This window comes from Pyxicephalus adspersus, chromosome 1 (assembly GCF_032062135.1).
Source record: "Pyxicephalus adspersus chromosome 1, UCB_Pads_2.0, whole genome shotgun sequence".
Classification (NCBI taxonomy): Eukaryota; Metazoa; Chordata; class Amphibia; order Anura; family Pyxicephalidae; genus Pyxicephalus; species Pyxicephalus adspersus.
The window spans coordinates 153,021,432-153,036,683 of record NC_092858.1 but is presented as its reverse complement, the minus strand read 5'-3'; the positions used below and the strand labels follow the sequence as shown (position 1 = coordinate 153,036,683).

General features: G+C 37.1%; 1 protein-coding gene across 1 annotated transcript in view; it reads left to right on the top strand.

Annotated features, from left to right (window-relative positions):
* The window catches only part of EPHA6 (EPH receptor A6), a 453,819-nt gene that overhangs the window by 235,109 nt on the left and 203,458 nt on the right, over window positions 1–15,252 (top strand). Inside the window, exon 4 of the mRNA XM_072431761.1 lies at window positions 2,613–2,768. Within this exon, the coding sequence (XP_072287862.1) occupies window positions 2,613–2,768 (156 nt within the window). The remainder of the gene's footprint in view (window positions 1–2,612; window positions 2,769–15,252) is intronic.

Sequence of the window (15,252 nt, the reverse complement as noted above, 5' to 3'; positions counted from 1 at the left end):
CTATAGCCTAGAGTTTCAGAATCCTCAGGAGTCCCACAATTCTCAGGAGCGTCACAATCCTTAAGGACCTCAAAAAATTACAGTTTTTGTGTCTTTTAAAAATTTAAGTGACTTTTTATGTGTTTCATAGTTTTTAAAAGGCCTATTGTTAGTTTGCAGTTTTAAAAGGATTTATATGTAAATATTAAATATAAGTAAGCTTATGCATATGTAAGTAATTTAAAGCGGAACTAAAGTAAAAATTAAAAAAATGACTTACCTTCACTTGCGCAGATTTATCGATCCCCGTGGAGTTGTCTTCCATACAGTCCCAGTTTCCAACTTCATCCCAGCGCAGAGGAAGTGCCGGGCACTGCCATCTTCTTCTGCCTTCTTTTTGCCTACAATACCTGATCTTGCACTGCGCAGGCACAAGTTTGGGTGACGTATGTCACTGTATTTGTAAATAAAGAAAGTACCGATCTCACTGCGCATGCAAGAGATGACAGAAAAGTTCTATCAGCGCATGCCCTACATCGGGCATGCACAGAAGGAGCAGCTCAAGGCCCTGAGATTCATGATTTGCATATCCCAGGAGGCTCTGTGCCGCGGCAGTAAAGACAGAAAGGGAGGGACTTTGCTTCTGTTTTAAAAAAGACACTAAATGAAAAAGACAAAAAAGAACAGAACATGTTTTATTATATATACTGTAGAAGAGATATCTACCCCGTAAGTAAAAATTGTGGTGATCATTTTAAATGTGACCTATGAGGATACATCACCTTCTTAAAGCTAGGTGAGGACCTACTTCTGTGGGATGGAATGTATCTCATTCCACCCTGCCTGGTAAACCATGTCCAAGGAGCTTCAGTTTCATAACACTATTTATAGGGGGTTCTACAGCAATGATGGTAAAGGTCCAGCAGCTTTGGTGGAGTTGTATCCAATGTCACTGGTATTATGGGTATATAGATGGTATGTAAGAGATGTCTTTCCCCACCCACCCTTTTTTTCTTCGCAAATCTTACCTTGTGTTGTTGTTCAGTTATGCCACATGCAATTGTACTCTGGTATTATGCTATTTATTACATGCTCACTGCGGTTTTTGTTTATAAAATTTGTGAAAATTAAAGAAAAACATTTAAAAAAAATATGGTGGTGGGTCTGCTTTAAGTCAAAAGTTTTCATGTTTTCAATGTAAATATTACAATATATTAGGAAATCTTAATTTTCCCCAAAAATAATTTTTACAAATTGTTAACTTTCACAAGCCAGCCAATTGACCAAAGGGTAGTACATTAATTATATAGAAGATATAGGTTAAGGCAGTTCCTAGTTTGGAAAAACACTGTGTTTCATTAATAATTGCCTTGTGACTTTTAGAAAAAAATAATTTTACCTTTTCCATCTTGGTAATCTGATCTTTTCTGGACTTTTAATATACGTCAGATATGTATCATTGCTCCTGACTGGTTTTTATGATTGTAATAAAGATGTATGCAAAAATGTTTTGTGGTCTTCACAAAGGTACATGTGGCAAAATAACACAGCAGGGGCACAACTGTTTTTTTTATCACATAACAGGATGTTCTGGAATAAGGATAATCTTTTTAATAGTATCAGAGAAGGAATAAAGCAGAAATGGGCCACTGATGAGGTAGCATCTTCGGGTCCTCATACATCCAATTCACATTGATAAGGAATGCATAAAGATGCAAATATAGATGTTTTATGTTAAGTCAGTTGGGCAGATCTTTTGATTAGATGTGAGCTTAATGATATTGGCAAAATTGATTTAGCTGCTTAACAAATTTACCATATGCTTAATCAGATACTTAAAAATTCCTTCACTGAGCTACTTAAAAGAAATGTACCTCCTTATGTTTTTTCCATTTCATTATTAGCAATTTTCCCCACTGGGTAGACTTACTCTTTATTTATTCATCCTTGTGATCATCGTTACTGCAACAGAAAGCGAAGGAAAATTAGTATTTCTTAGAAAGTATATCTCCAATGGAGACACCTGGTCCAATAACAGCTTTATGTAAATATCACCTTACTTCTTCTTGTTGTGTCTATAGGACAGGAAGTGAAAAATGGACACATACAGGAAAAAACACACTAACCCATTACTACTGTATCCCAAAAAAGAAAAATTGGCTATGCAAATCAGCTGCATTCCTATAGATGTCGAGTAAATGTTTGCATCATGTTTTTATAACCTAAAATATAGTTTACTGGCCTGGAGTGTAACTTGTGTTTAGATGTTGCTATGTAATATTAATTATTTGTATTTTATTCCCAGTATGTACTGTATTGACATTCTCTTACTCCAGCCACACTGGACAGGGCAATGTAAACATGATCTCAGATTCCTTTTAGGTCTGGCCGGGGTTCAGAATGATCATTTTTACAATTACTAACTGTCAGTATAGGAAAACAGACATAATAAAGTGCTGGCTGCAAGGATTTACAATCTAATTGTGCTGTCTGAGGAGCAGGGAGATAAAGTGACTTGCTTGCGGTCACACAGAGCTTCTGAGCAGGATTTCTCACTGTCACCACAGAATGACAGATGAAATGAATGGGGAGAGTGAAGGCCAGCATTGACCGCCTTGTCTTGTGTCTTGCAGCTTGTCGGCCTGGATTCTACAAATCATTCGCTGGGAATATCAAGTGCTCCAAATGCCCTCCGCACAGTTTCACATATGTCGAGGCTACAACTGTCTGCCAGTGTGAAAAGGGTTACTTCCGAGCAGAAAAAGATCCCCCAGCCATGGCTTGTACAAGTAAGTCTGTTTTGTGGTTCACTTGGTTTTATATATCTGATTTCCAATTTGCTTCAAAAAGCATTGTCAACTAAATTGGATTTTCCCATGTTGGGTGGCATGAGGTATGTTACAATCTTTACTAGTTTTACTCTTCAGGGCCCTGTTGGCCAACTTGTTCACTTATCTACTTTATAGCTATGCCTTTTTCATTCAAGCCAATATAAAAATCAGTCAAAGTGACTTCTTTAAATATTCTGGAGGATTGTTTAGTGATGATGGGGACAGCGGTAATGGCAACCTAAGGGGAGTTATTTTTATTACACAATTAAAGTATCATTTCTCAGTTTCAATATCCTGTCTTGTAAAGTTTGTTCTACATTACAATGTGATGCAATCATTCCTTCACAATCAGGCCTAGACTTTAAAGGTGGGCAAACTGGGCAATCGCTGGAGCACCCAAGTCCATGAGTGGGCCATACATTTTACCAAATCCTCTCACAATGCCTTAGCAACGCTCAAGGAGATCAAAGCTGTAACAGTTAGCAACTACCAGGAGACTGATGAAGATGTTATGAAAATGAGGATGCAAGGTACCACATATTCCCTGATGGCTTCCAGTTGTTACAGCTCAGATCCTCGGGTCTGCCACTGTTTTCTCTGCTTGCAAGTTTTGCAGAAAACTTTGAACAAAATCCAGTAGGGCATATTGGGCTAGGAAGAAGTGTGACATTTTCCCTTGGCCATTGTTTTTGATGTTAAATTGTGTTGCCAGGAACCATTTAGATGCCAGTCAGTACTGGACCCATTTATGGCAGAGAGAATGGCAGAGTGGCATCTCCCACTACCCATTTTGACTGAAGCTCTGACACATGGCATAACTTTATACAGAGCAAACAACTAGTAGAAGACAACTAGTACAAGGGTGAGCTGCAACAACAAGTGCTAGTCCACATGGCAGGCTTGGATGAGGTAAGTAATTTCCTACAAGACCACCATATCTGTCTGGCTTCAGTGCTAGCACGGCCTAACACATACTATGGTCATGGTGAAAAGGTTTTTTAAATTATGTTTAGCCTTTACTTTGCAGAAGCCATTAGTAGTTATTTACGTAGCACAGAAAACGACGATAATGGCAATGCAAAGAGCTTCCTGTTTAATCCACTCTGCCTTATTACCTATGCCTAGCTGTCTCTTTTTGTATGTCATGCTGGACATTTCCTGTTCTGCAACATCACATCCCATATGCCTTTCTTTGAGTTCCCTATTCATCTCCTCATACCGTAATATCATGCTGTATATTTCCCATTCTGCATTTCTTCATCAAAAAAACCCATGGTATACATTTTATATACAACATTCCCATATCCTCTGTTTTGCTGTATATTTTTACAATATTACAGCAACTTTATCTCCATTCTGTGCTGTACAGTTCCTCTTTCAAACCAAATTGTTCTGTATACTATGCTTTACATTTCCTGTTGTACACTGTCAGATTCTGTACACCTTGTTGTATATCTATTTTCTACATTGTGACAACATTCCTAATTGCACACCACCTTTCTCTCTACATCTTTTACCTATGCTGTTGGTTCTCCATTCCACTTGATGTATGTATGATCCTGATTCAATACCATCCCATACACTGTACTGTACTGTACACTAGGGATGAACGAAAATGCCTCTGGCATTCTCGCAAACATTCCTCGAAGTTCTGATGGGTCAGCGAAATTTCGGCAAAATTTCACAAAGCCATCGGAAATCTATTGGAGGATCTAACTATTGGAGGTTTACTGTGGCTGCATTCATAAATGCAGTCATGGGAATCCTCCTGTAAGTGAGCTATCCCCAGGCAATACAAGTCAGAATGAGGGAAAGCCCTCATTCTGACCTGTAGTGCCCGGGGGTCTCTTACTAAGAGGAGGATTCTCACGGCTCCATTCATAAATGCAGTCCCAGTACTCCTCCTATCATTCATGAGCATCCAGGGAGACTCACACACTGTGTTCCTGGATAGAGAAACTCTATCCAGGAACACATACTACAGGGCTGCAACAGCAAGCGGGAGCGGGGCTGACAGCTCCGCTCCCCTGATTAGTCTTGCAGGTCCCAAAAATTTGGTCTTGTTGGCCGAATTTACTAAGGTTGTTCTCACCTTCATGTTTGGTAAGCGAGAACATCCCAATTCGCCGCGACACCAAATTTAATAAATTCACTCGCTCATCCCTACTGCACACTATGCTTTACTTTTTTTTATTCTGTTGTGTTGTACATTCTTTGGACCATACTTTCTTCCATCATGCATTGTGTTGCACATTTTATACTGCTATTTCTAGGTTTAACAAAGTAAAAGCAATTTTTGTAATTCCTCCAGCAAGGAGGGACCTATATGCATTATTCTTTTTTGGTTTACACTCTGTTCCCATCTGCATAGCATGAACAAAACTGGAGGCGGGTAGTGAAAATTGGGCATCTGCTTTAAAGCTCCATGTCCTTATATGTCTTGTTGTCTGGGAAATAAAAAAATCATGTAGAAGACCAGAAAAAAAATACTTACACCAACAATGAATAATAAAAGAAAAGAGTGTAATAAAATGTAGATTTGCCACATTTACTAGCAATGAAGACATCCTAAACGGTGTAGAAATGAAATCATTGAAAAGTTCCTCTAAATTTTTTATTTGGTTTCAAAAATGTTCCTATTCAGCCAATGTGCACATGTTAAATAATTTTGTCCAAGACAAATGAACATCTTGTGCAATTTTCACCAGGTGGATGAGTAAATGACCAACCAGGAACAACCGTCGTCATTTTCTATGGTGGAGGATGTTGAGTGATTTCTGCTGCTTGACCTGACTGTTATCAGCACTGTGTGTATAGCAATCGTTTGTTCTTCTGTCACTGAAAACAATCAGGAAGGTTCATATCCAGCAGTAGAAATCCAGAGTGTGTGCATAACTTAGGATACCAACAGTGGCGCACTTTAATTTGTTTGCGAAGAACAAGCCATGCCAAAAATTTTTTGGATGAACTTGGAAAAAATTAACACCTAATAAATATAGTGTTTGACCCCACTGGGGAAAAATTCTCCTTAGAAGGGATACAGACTGCAATAAATCTTCCAAATTTTGTGCTTTCCCCACTATGTTTAGAATGCTGCATATTGCTTTTATTGGTGCAGGGAATGACTCTTTACATTATTCCAAATACATTAAAACCAAGGTCACATAACTGTGAATAAAACAAGGGAAATGTTTCTCTTCCTAATACTGTCTTTGCCAAAAAAAGTGCTAAAGATGTGATTTGTGCACCTCAAGGTCACTTATATTTTATTTCCACATATAACTGTTCCTTATGACTGCAGAGTTCTTAGTGTATTATATAAATTATATACATGTATAGTATGTGTGCCTGAAAGAAAACAGGCTTGTCTTGTTTCTTAAATACTTAAAAGAAAAAGTAAACCACCAGCACCACTTCTTTCCTCATTAAACCTATCCAACCAAGGCTGAACCCAAGCCCCTGGATATTTTTTGCTGTAGTATTATAACCGCTATAGAACAAGGAATTGTTCCTCCTAATATATCTGATGAATTATCAATATTATTAAAAAATGTAAGAAACTGCAGTGTGCAAGGCTAGCCTTCAAAGAAAAGAAAACCTTGTTATCTAATGAACTGCTGCATGAATATTAGATGATGGATGATTTACCCTAAGATCTGGTAGTACAAAGAATGCGCTGTTTAAGAAATCACAGAAGGCTTTGTAGCAAAATGTCTGCACGTAGGTTATCACGTCCCTCTTTGTCTGTGCTCAACTTCATCTGTGCATAATTTATAAATGATAACAAAGCAATCAGGCCATATTCATAAACAGCCCAGTGACACATTATATTGTTAAATCTGAGGATTAGAATTAATTGTCCCTCTTTGTTCCAAGTTCTAAATCTTGCTAAATGATTCACTGTATGTCATTACAGCTTAATATTTGCATGAAATCACAGTTTAGCCAGCATAATTTAATGGCAATTAAAAAGCTATTTAATCGTCATGCAAATTGGCATAAGGGCCCTTCAGTAAAGAGGGCATATTTTTTCAGTATTGCAGTTCAGTCATTTTTTTCTTGGAGGCGCCCGTCATATAATTGATATTATTCCCCTTATTCAAAAAACTGTGATTTTGCATTAATCTGTGCATAGTAATTAAATGAATAAATATAGGGAAGGGAATAATTTGTCCTCTGGAGTCGTCACTGGAACTGCTCATTATTCATGTTGAATAAAAATAGAATAGATGTGGATTTGGGCAACATTGGTAACCATTTCAGAAATGTGTCCTGGACATTAAAATGTTTGGATTATTCTAAAAATTAGGAATCATGAAATGGCTGCTAATTATTCAGATCAAATATTCATGAATTATTGGTTGGTTTTCAGATTAAAATTAAAAAGAATTAGAAATCTTAAACTGATTGAGTTGTGGTTAAAGAAGATAGCATGTGGTGGCATATTTGGAAATCAGAGAATCCTTTACTCAAAATTTGGTGTCTCCATACTTAAGGTGGATATGTAGTACACTACTATTTACACCTCTACAATATTAGTTATCCAAAGAGGACAGCAAGTATGGTGCTCTTACACTCTACACTTACTTACAACTGTCATTTTAAAAAATTGCATCAGCAGGGGTTCTAAATGGGTCATATTCCTCCTTACAAGCCCTTCCCATCCCTGAGTCTATGCACACAATACAAAATCTACAATAATTCCAACTGAATGCAGGAAATGAAACTAACTGAAAATGAAATGAAAATGGAACTAATTAAACTGTTTTGGCAAATAGTGGAAATTACATTCCAGCAAATTTATAAATAAGCAACCTACTTTAAAAATCATTGCATACTTAGGCTGCGCACACATGTTCAATAATTGTCTGTGGAAAGGATCTTTCACAATCCTTTCTAAAGACAAAAGGCTGAACGATGCATGAACGAGGACTGTACACACAGCACCGTTCAGCTCTATGGGTGCCGCTTGTCGTTCTTCCCCCTCCACTTTCCTTTAAGATCGTTTGTCATTCGTGGACCCACCAGGACAGATCCATAAACGACATCCTAAATAATGTTTAGGAAAATATTATTTTAGCTACTGTAATCACCTGTTACTGCCACAAGGGGTCTAACCCCTAAATCATCATTTGATTCCCCATCAAACAACCCCATTTGAGAAAAAATAAGTCTGATCTCTGTCCTGATTTTACCAACAAGAACTCCTTCCTGATCCAACACGCCCTGATATTTTTACTGATCCAACAAACCCAGATCTCCTTTCTGATCCAACAAGCCTCAATCTCTTTTCTGATCCAACAAGCCCCCATCTCCTTCTTGATCTAACAAGCCCCAGTCTTCTTCATGACCCAACAAACCCAGATCTCCTTCCTGATCTAACAAGCCCCAATATCCTTCCTTCCTGATCTCACAAGTCTTCCTAATCCAACAGGTTCTGATCTCCTTTTCAAACTAACACGCTCTGATTGCTTTCCTGATAAAAAAAAAGTCCTGATCTCCTTGATCCAAAAAGATTCTGATCGTATTTTCATCCCGATCCAACAAGTCCTGATCTCCTTCCTGATCCAATAAGCCCTGATCTCCTTTCTGATCCAAAAAGATTCTGATCTGATCTTCATCTTGATCCAAAAAAACCTGATCTCCTTCCTGATCCACCAAATGCTGATCTCCTTCCTGATATTACAAGTGATTATATTAATAAAAAGTGATTCTAAACTAATAAATCTAATTCCCTTCTGGATCTAACAAGCTCCAAACCCGTTGTGAACAGGAGAAGGAAAACAGCACCTTGCAAAAAATTATGCACAAAATAGTAGCCAACTTTCAGTTGACTGCAGCATTTTACTTCAGGTTCAGCAGTGCTCCAAACTGCTCAGCTGTTCAACAGGATGGGAGCAATTCTGAGCGATGCTGTGCCTGAAGTAAGATGTTGCAGTCAACCAAAAGTCTGAAATGACTCCTACTGTTATTAATATTCATTCACTAGTGTTCCCCCATATGCACTTGTAAGCTTCAATCCCTATTTTTCTGGTGTGTAACCTGGGTGCATACACTATCGATTTTAAACTACTTACAAGTTCAGTTTAAAAAAAAACAAAAAAACATTAACCAATCTAGCTGCTGGTACTGTGAAGTTAACAATTCTCAAAGACCCCCAATTGTTACAACAAAGACTCCAAAGTCACGTTTTAGTATGCATCTAATATTTGTATACAACCTTCTGTGTATAAAAGTGCTAGCATTTGATTGTCATGGTTGTAAAATTTAAGGTGATTTTCTCCACAATACCTTTAGATATAGAGGTGAATGACACCCTGTTTAATGAACTTTTACAGTTTTTTTCATTTTCATTTACATTTATTTTATTTTATATAGGTGGACATAGATTATGCACATGTTCATTTTAACGGCAACTATACTGAAATTATGATTTTTTTTCAGCAAGAAGTGAATGTTAAAAACTGTCAATACTGCTTTGGCCCCACATAGGTTGGGCAGTCGGGAACAGCTGTTGCATACAGGTAACCACTTACATTGGGCATCATACAGGCTGTCCTTGAATTAGAATTCTGTTAGATTAAGAATAGTATAACTGAATCCTAACATGTATGTAAGGCAGTTTCTGATACTCAGTAATAGGAAAGAGCCTTGGTGTAGATGAAAACCATTGGACACTTTTCTTTTTTTTTCTGCAGACAAATATTCCATTACATTTCCTTCGAGGAGAACTCGACTGGAGTGACCTAGGCCTGTCAGAGAAAGAGTTAGATAATCAATGTTTTGTTCACAAAGAACAAGACAGCATAATATATACATCTGGAAATATCATTATATACTTCTCATCTGCAGAGGAGCAAATATTTTGACACCTCCGTTGGACAAAGTAAGGTGTTAGCTGCCAAGAAACAAATATTACAGTGGAGAATTCAATTTGTGTTTTCTTTCCTTGAGCTGAATAAACAAGTACACAATGTTTTATGGCCAGGACTTTCTGTAGCATTTTTGCATTTGTTTGCACTGTTTTGTCTAAATGGGCAAACATATATATAGGCATAATACTAAGCCCAGAATGGTTCCTAATTTGCAGAGACAGTGCCAGGTTTTGACAGCATGCCCCTTGAAATATTTGCTCCTGGATTTGAAAATGTGTCCTTGTTGTTCTTTGGCACAGTAAAATTCCTCACACTTCTGTGACTATAAAATTATTCCCTTAACTATATGTTTGTGTTTAATATATATATATATATATATATATATATATATATATCTTTTTGCCATATCTACAGGCCTGCTTAATAATTGGACATGCTTTGGTATTTATCATAAAGCTTAACACAAAAAGCGGCTTTGGCATAACTCAACATCCCCTTGATATTTACTTAATTGGATTTGATCAGGCCGTTAATTCTGGTACAAAAAAAGATTTTTTTTTTCAGGCATAAAATAAACATAACATAAACATAACATAATAGAAAGTAATTACATGTGTACCCCCTGTGACATAGATTGATCCACCTAGGTCCTTGAGTAAGGTGTAGCTACCATGGCCACCATTACATCTCTGTTGTTGTTGGAGCAGAAAGCTTTAAAAGGATCTACTTTGGATGTAAATATATTTTAAAACACTGTAAAAAGTCCTCTATTTGCAAAAAAATAAAAACAAAAAACTCACTTGCTGTGAACAAAAGTTTATATCCCCAGAAGTAGTTCCAAAGTCAATCATGTTCAGCAGGGACGTAAATCTATTGCCAATCTCGATGACCGATGTTAACTCTTCCCACTCCTAATGCTAAATGTCCGATCCCATGTTCTGCTCGAAAATTTGATCACTCAGTGTTCCCAGCTTTAATACCACAGTACATGGGATTTGTCATTTAAGGGTCTGGTTGATATTAAAGGAGAACCCTACCCTGTTTCCCCGATTATAAGGCACTCTCTTATATTTTTTGAAATCCCAAAATATGCCCTGGGTCTTATTTTCAGGGGATGTCTTATTTTTCCATGAAGAAGACTACAGTACACATTTATTGTTGAAAGTCACTCATGTGCCATTGATTGTCCCCTTCTGATCACTCTATGCCATTGACTATCCCCTTCTGATCACTCTTTGCAATGATTGTCCCCTTCTGATCACTCTATGCAATGATTGTCCCCTTCTGTTCACTTACCGGTAATTAAGTGTAGGGATCTCCGATAGGGTAGGGATCTCCGTTAGGGCAGGGATCAGCAGCTTGCTTCCTGGTGCAGAATGCCGGCTTGTTACTTTCAGGTTCACTCTGCACTGCAGCCAGGAGCAGACACGCGCTGCAGCCAGCATCAATGAGACACACACAGGATCGGATATGGGGGGATGTCTTATTCACGGGTGAGTGTCTTATTTTAATTATTTTTTCAAAAATCGGGGGTGGCTTATTTATTGGGGATGACTTAAAATGGGGGATACAGGGTATGTATTTGTATAAAAAAAAAACACCATGTACAGCTTTTAGGCACCCAGTAATGTTATTTAAAGAATTTGTGTATTTTCAGTGTTACCATTAAAGCCTCATAAAACAACTTTCTTCCCACTGGACAATATTTTTTAAAAAACATTTTTGCTCTGGTTCCCTAATGAAAAAAAAGAATATATCAACTTTGGCTGTTACCCTTTTAGCAGTACACCATTTTGACACACATTCCTTGGAAATATGCAGAGCGGCATTCAGTAATTCTTTTCTTTTTCAAGAGAAATTCAAAGCCCAAGCCAGATGTTTGCTGATAATTTTCAGGGAAAACTAACCATTCTATACATTACATAGGCCTGCAAAATGCAGTGACTTGAAAAATGAATTAAAAAATAACGTCCATTTTCCCATCACGTAATGTTTTCCTACAAAAGGAAAACAATGCTTTGATCACCGAAAGAGTTTATTCAATCTTCATTTACACGACTTATTCTTTTTAAATTTTATGAATAATTTCCACTGTATTATATTTTCAAGACAAACATCCAAAATAGAATCTGAAAAATTAAAAAACAAAACAAAAAACAAAATAAAAATAAAAAGTTTTAAAAAACACATTTTTTATTTGATTTCTATTTTCCTTCATAACTTCTGTTGAGGCTTTTGTTGAGGCGATTCGATGATGCCTACTTGGTGCAGCCAAATGCATGTTTTTAATTCTGTCTGTCTGTAAAGGTTATGTCCTAGCCACCACTGTGAGGGGGACATTATTTCCACTGGCCACCAATTTAAGTGGTTCAGAGTTAAGAGGTTAAGAGTTTTTATTCATGAACCTCAATAGCTCAAGTTTAAATCTCAACAAAGAACATTTTGGTCCATTTTTTTTACAGCATTTAACACATTGTCTTGTATCTGTTTGAATGTGGAGTGTGGCAGAACCTGCTGCTTTTTTTTTATTACTTTGTTCCTATTTATTTCTTTTGAGTACAGCACACTTTAGTCCTAAGCTATGAAACTGTCAGACAACAGTCAGTACAGTGAGTGGTGTTGTCACCAAAGGACAGGAAGTTTGTTAGTGGCAGAATCAGGTGAAAAATAAAGAAAAATAACAACACCACATTTACAATGTATTGCACTACCTCCTTACTGTCTTTTGCTGTCAGTTGCTCTTAAAAAAGATACATTTAAAATGAATATAACATTTTGAAATATTTTCTCAACTGTAAAGCAAGTAATATTTTAAGATTATTTTTTCCACTGAACTAAGCTTGTCCTCTTTATTTTTTCACATGCAGGTTATATTATGTGAAAAATCACATGGGAATGTGGAACACATTTTAATTACTTACTTAATCTACATGTTTCACTTGTGTCATCATCCGAGCTGATATTACAGACTGATGATTGTATTGGACTTCATTAATAAAATCATATTTGTTGCCGCTCTCAACATTAATCTGATAAACAGTTATAACACATTTTTGCTTACATTCTCTGTGCTACGCTTGGTGGATTAAATTTTGTGCAGCTACTGTCAAGGCTGTTCAACCCATTAAATTCTATTTGGCTGAATAGTATGGATTCAGATCTCTCTGATTAATACCTATCAGCCGAGGCTTCAAGCTTTAGCATGACAAGATGTCTTTATTAGTAAAGATTGTTCACTGCACCAGGAGAACTAAAAGCCTTAGTACAGTGCACAGAAAAACAGTGTGAAGGTAGACGTTAAAGGAATGATAAATGGGTCCAGAATGGCAATTTAGCTACTTAGGCATCTACCAGAATAGCAAATGTATGCATGATGTGATGTAAGTCTTTGTAGACTCCTCCATATCATTTAGTTCCTTAAAAGGACCCAGAAAAAAACAACATTTGGGATGTCATTAAACGTTTGTTTATAAAAGTTTATAAAACTTTGATTTATAACCTTCTTCACTCACTGGTTGAGAACAAGCAAACAACCAGTGAAGTATTGAGGCATCATATACGCACATGATCAAAGTTCATGAGCAATTGGTTTTGTGTTAACTGTCACACTGCAATGAATGAGCTAATGATTTTTGATCAAAAGAAAAGTTTTTTATCGCCCTTATCTTAAGGGTCATCCTCTGTGTCCTTTGTATGTGCACCCCTGCCTGGGGTCATTGTTGCTATCAATATGTTGCCATATTGCACGTTGTTGCAATATAAATTTGCTGCAATTGTAATTTATATCTTAGCAGTCTGCTCTTATGTATGTGAGTTTTTCCATGTATTCAATTTTAATTTTTAGTCCATTCATACACATGTTTTTAAACACCATGGTTTCCTTTTTGGTCTGTTGTTCATATTGCACAACTTTGACACACTTAACTCTCCTGGCACCTTGTTGGTTCTCTTCCCAGGTGCATGGCACTTCCTGGTTTCACCCATAGTCCTGGCACTGTAACCAGCCAGCAAACAAATAGGTGTTTCTTTATTGATCTTTTCCAGTGTCTCCAGTGTTCCTTAGCCTGTGGGTACTGGTGACCAATGCATGCCCAATCAATAGAAACACCCCCAAGTGCCTTCTAATCTATAGAACATCTAGTGAGTTCAGTAAATAAGTTCACCCAGTGGACCCAGTCCAAATGTGCTCCAAATCCTCATATTATCTGGTGACTCCAAGTCCAATCCTCTGTGCCACCATGACTCCTGTGTTTTTAGGCAGCCTCCTTTATGCCCTATTTATGTGGGCCCTATCTCCACGACCCCTGTCATTTTCCGTTACAAGGCTGTTTTTGCAATGTAACAGTAAATATTTAACTAATGGTATTACAAAATGTCTTTTGAGTCATTACAAAGTTCTCATTTTTTTTTGCAAACATTGAACTTAAACCATACCCAGCCTAGAAAGTGCCTAAAACATTTACAGTACTTAAGTGAATGTATATTGTCGTACCTGCAAACACCTGTGTTAGTCTTTAAATTGATCCCTATGTTCCTGCGTCCCTTGAAGTTGAGGTTTAGACTATACATGAGACCCTCAAATATGTAATTTCCATCTGCCCACAAATCCACCGTTGTTAAGCTGTCAAATGTCAAAAATGTAGTAGACAGTAGATGCTCCGCCATTTGACATTTTAATGCCAAATAGTGAACATGTTCATAAGGAGGGGATAGGTTAATTCATAATCACCTTGTGGCTATCCTGGGACTGAAATCCAAGGAACTCAACAGGGATCAACCCTGGAACACATCCACTTGTAGACAAGCCAATGTTCCTGTACTTCTTCAGTGTTAGATTGTTGAGTCCCAGACATTTACATATGACTTGTATTAGGTGTTTTTTTTTACCTGCGGGCACCCCAGAGTTCCTACTATTCTGTAGTCAGCTGCAGCATTTTTTGGTGCAGTCAGGTTCACCTAAAGCTGTCTGTTGTGGAGTGTTTGTGCTATAAGACATCTTCCATTACTGCAGTAACTTTGGGTTTACAAGTATGGTGTATAAGGGTGACATATATGCTCCCTTTAAACATGTTGTCATGCTTGAAGATTTGTGAAGAAGTGTAGAAGGGTTTACTTAATGTCTTGTCACATCATTAAATACACAAAGGTTGTAACCCAGTATAGAATGGGTTTCCAGTAGGGGGTTTTCTTGTGGCAAGATAAATCAGGCATGTGATAAAAAATTTTATGATAAAGTGTTTATTCATCAAAATTACTAACAAAAGTCAAAAGATACCATGTCAGACATAATGTAACAAAAAGCTCATTTCATTATTTTAATGTCCATAAAAGAATACTGTGGGTTCAACTATTTCAAACATTGCTTAGTCTCAGAATGACAGATTTGTTTTTGGCAAACATCACATAGAGTTAGAAGGGTTCTATGGCCAAGAGTAACCACAGAAGAGGTATCTTCATGCAGGATAATATCCAAAATATATCTAATTCAAGAAATCGAGATTTTATACCGTATAAAATTTTAAACCGTAGTAAAAAAAAAATGTAGTAGGCACAGTGGAGTGACCATA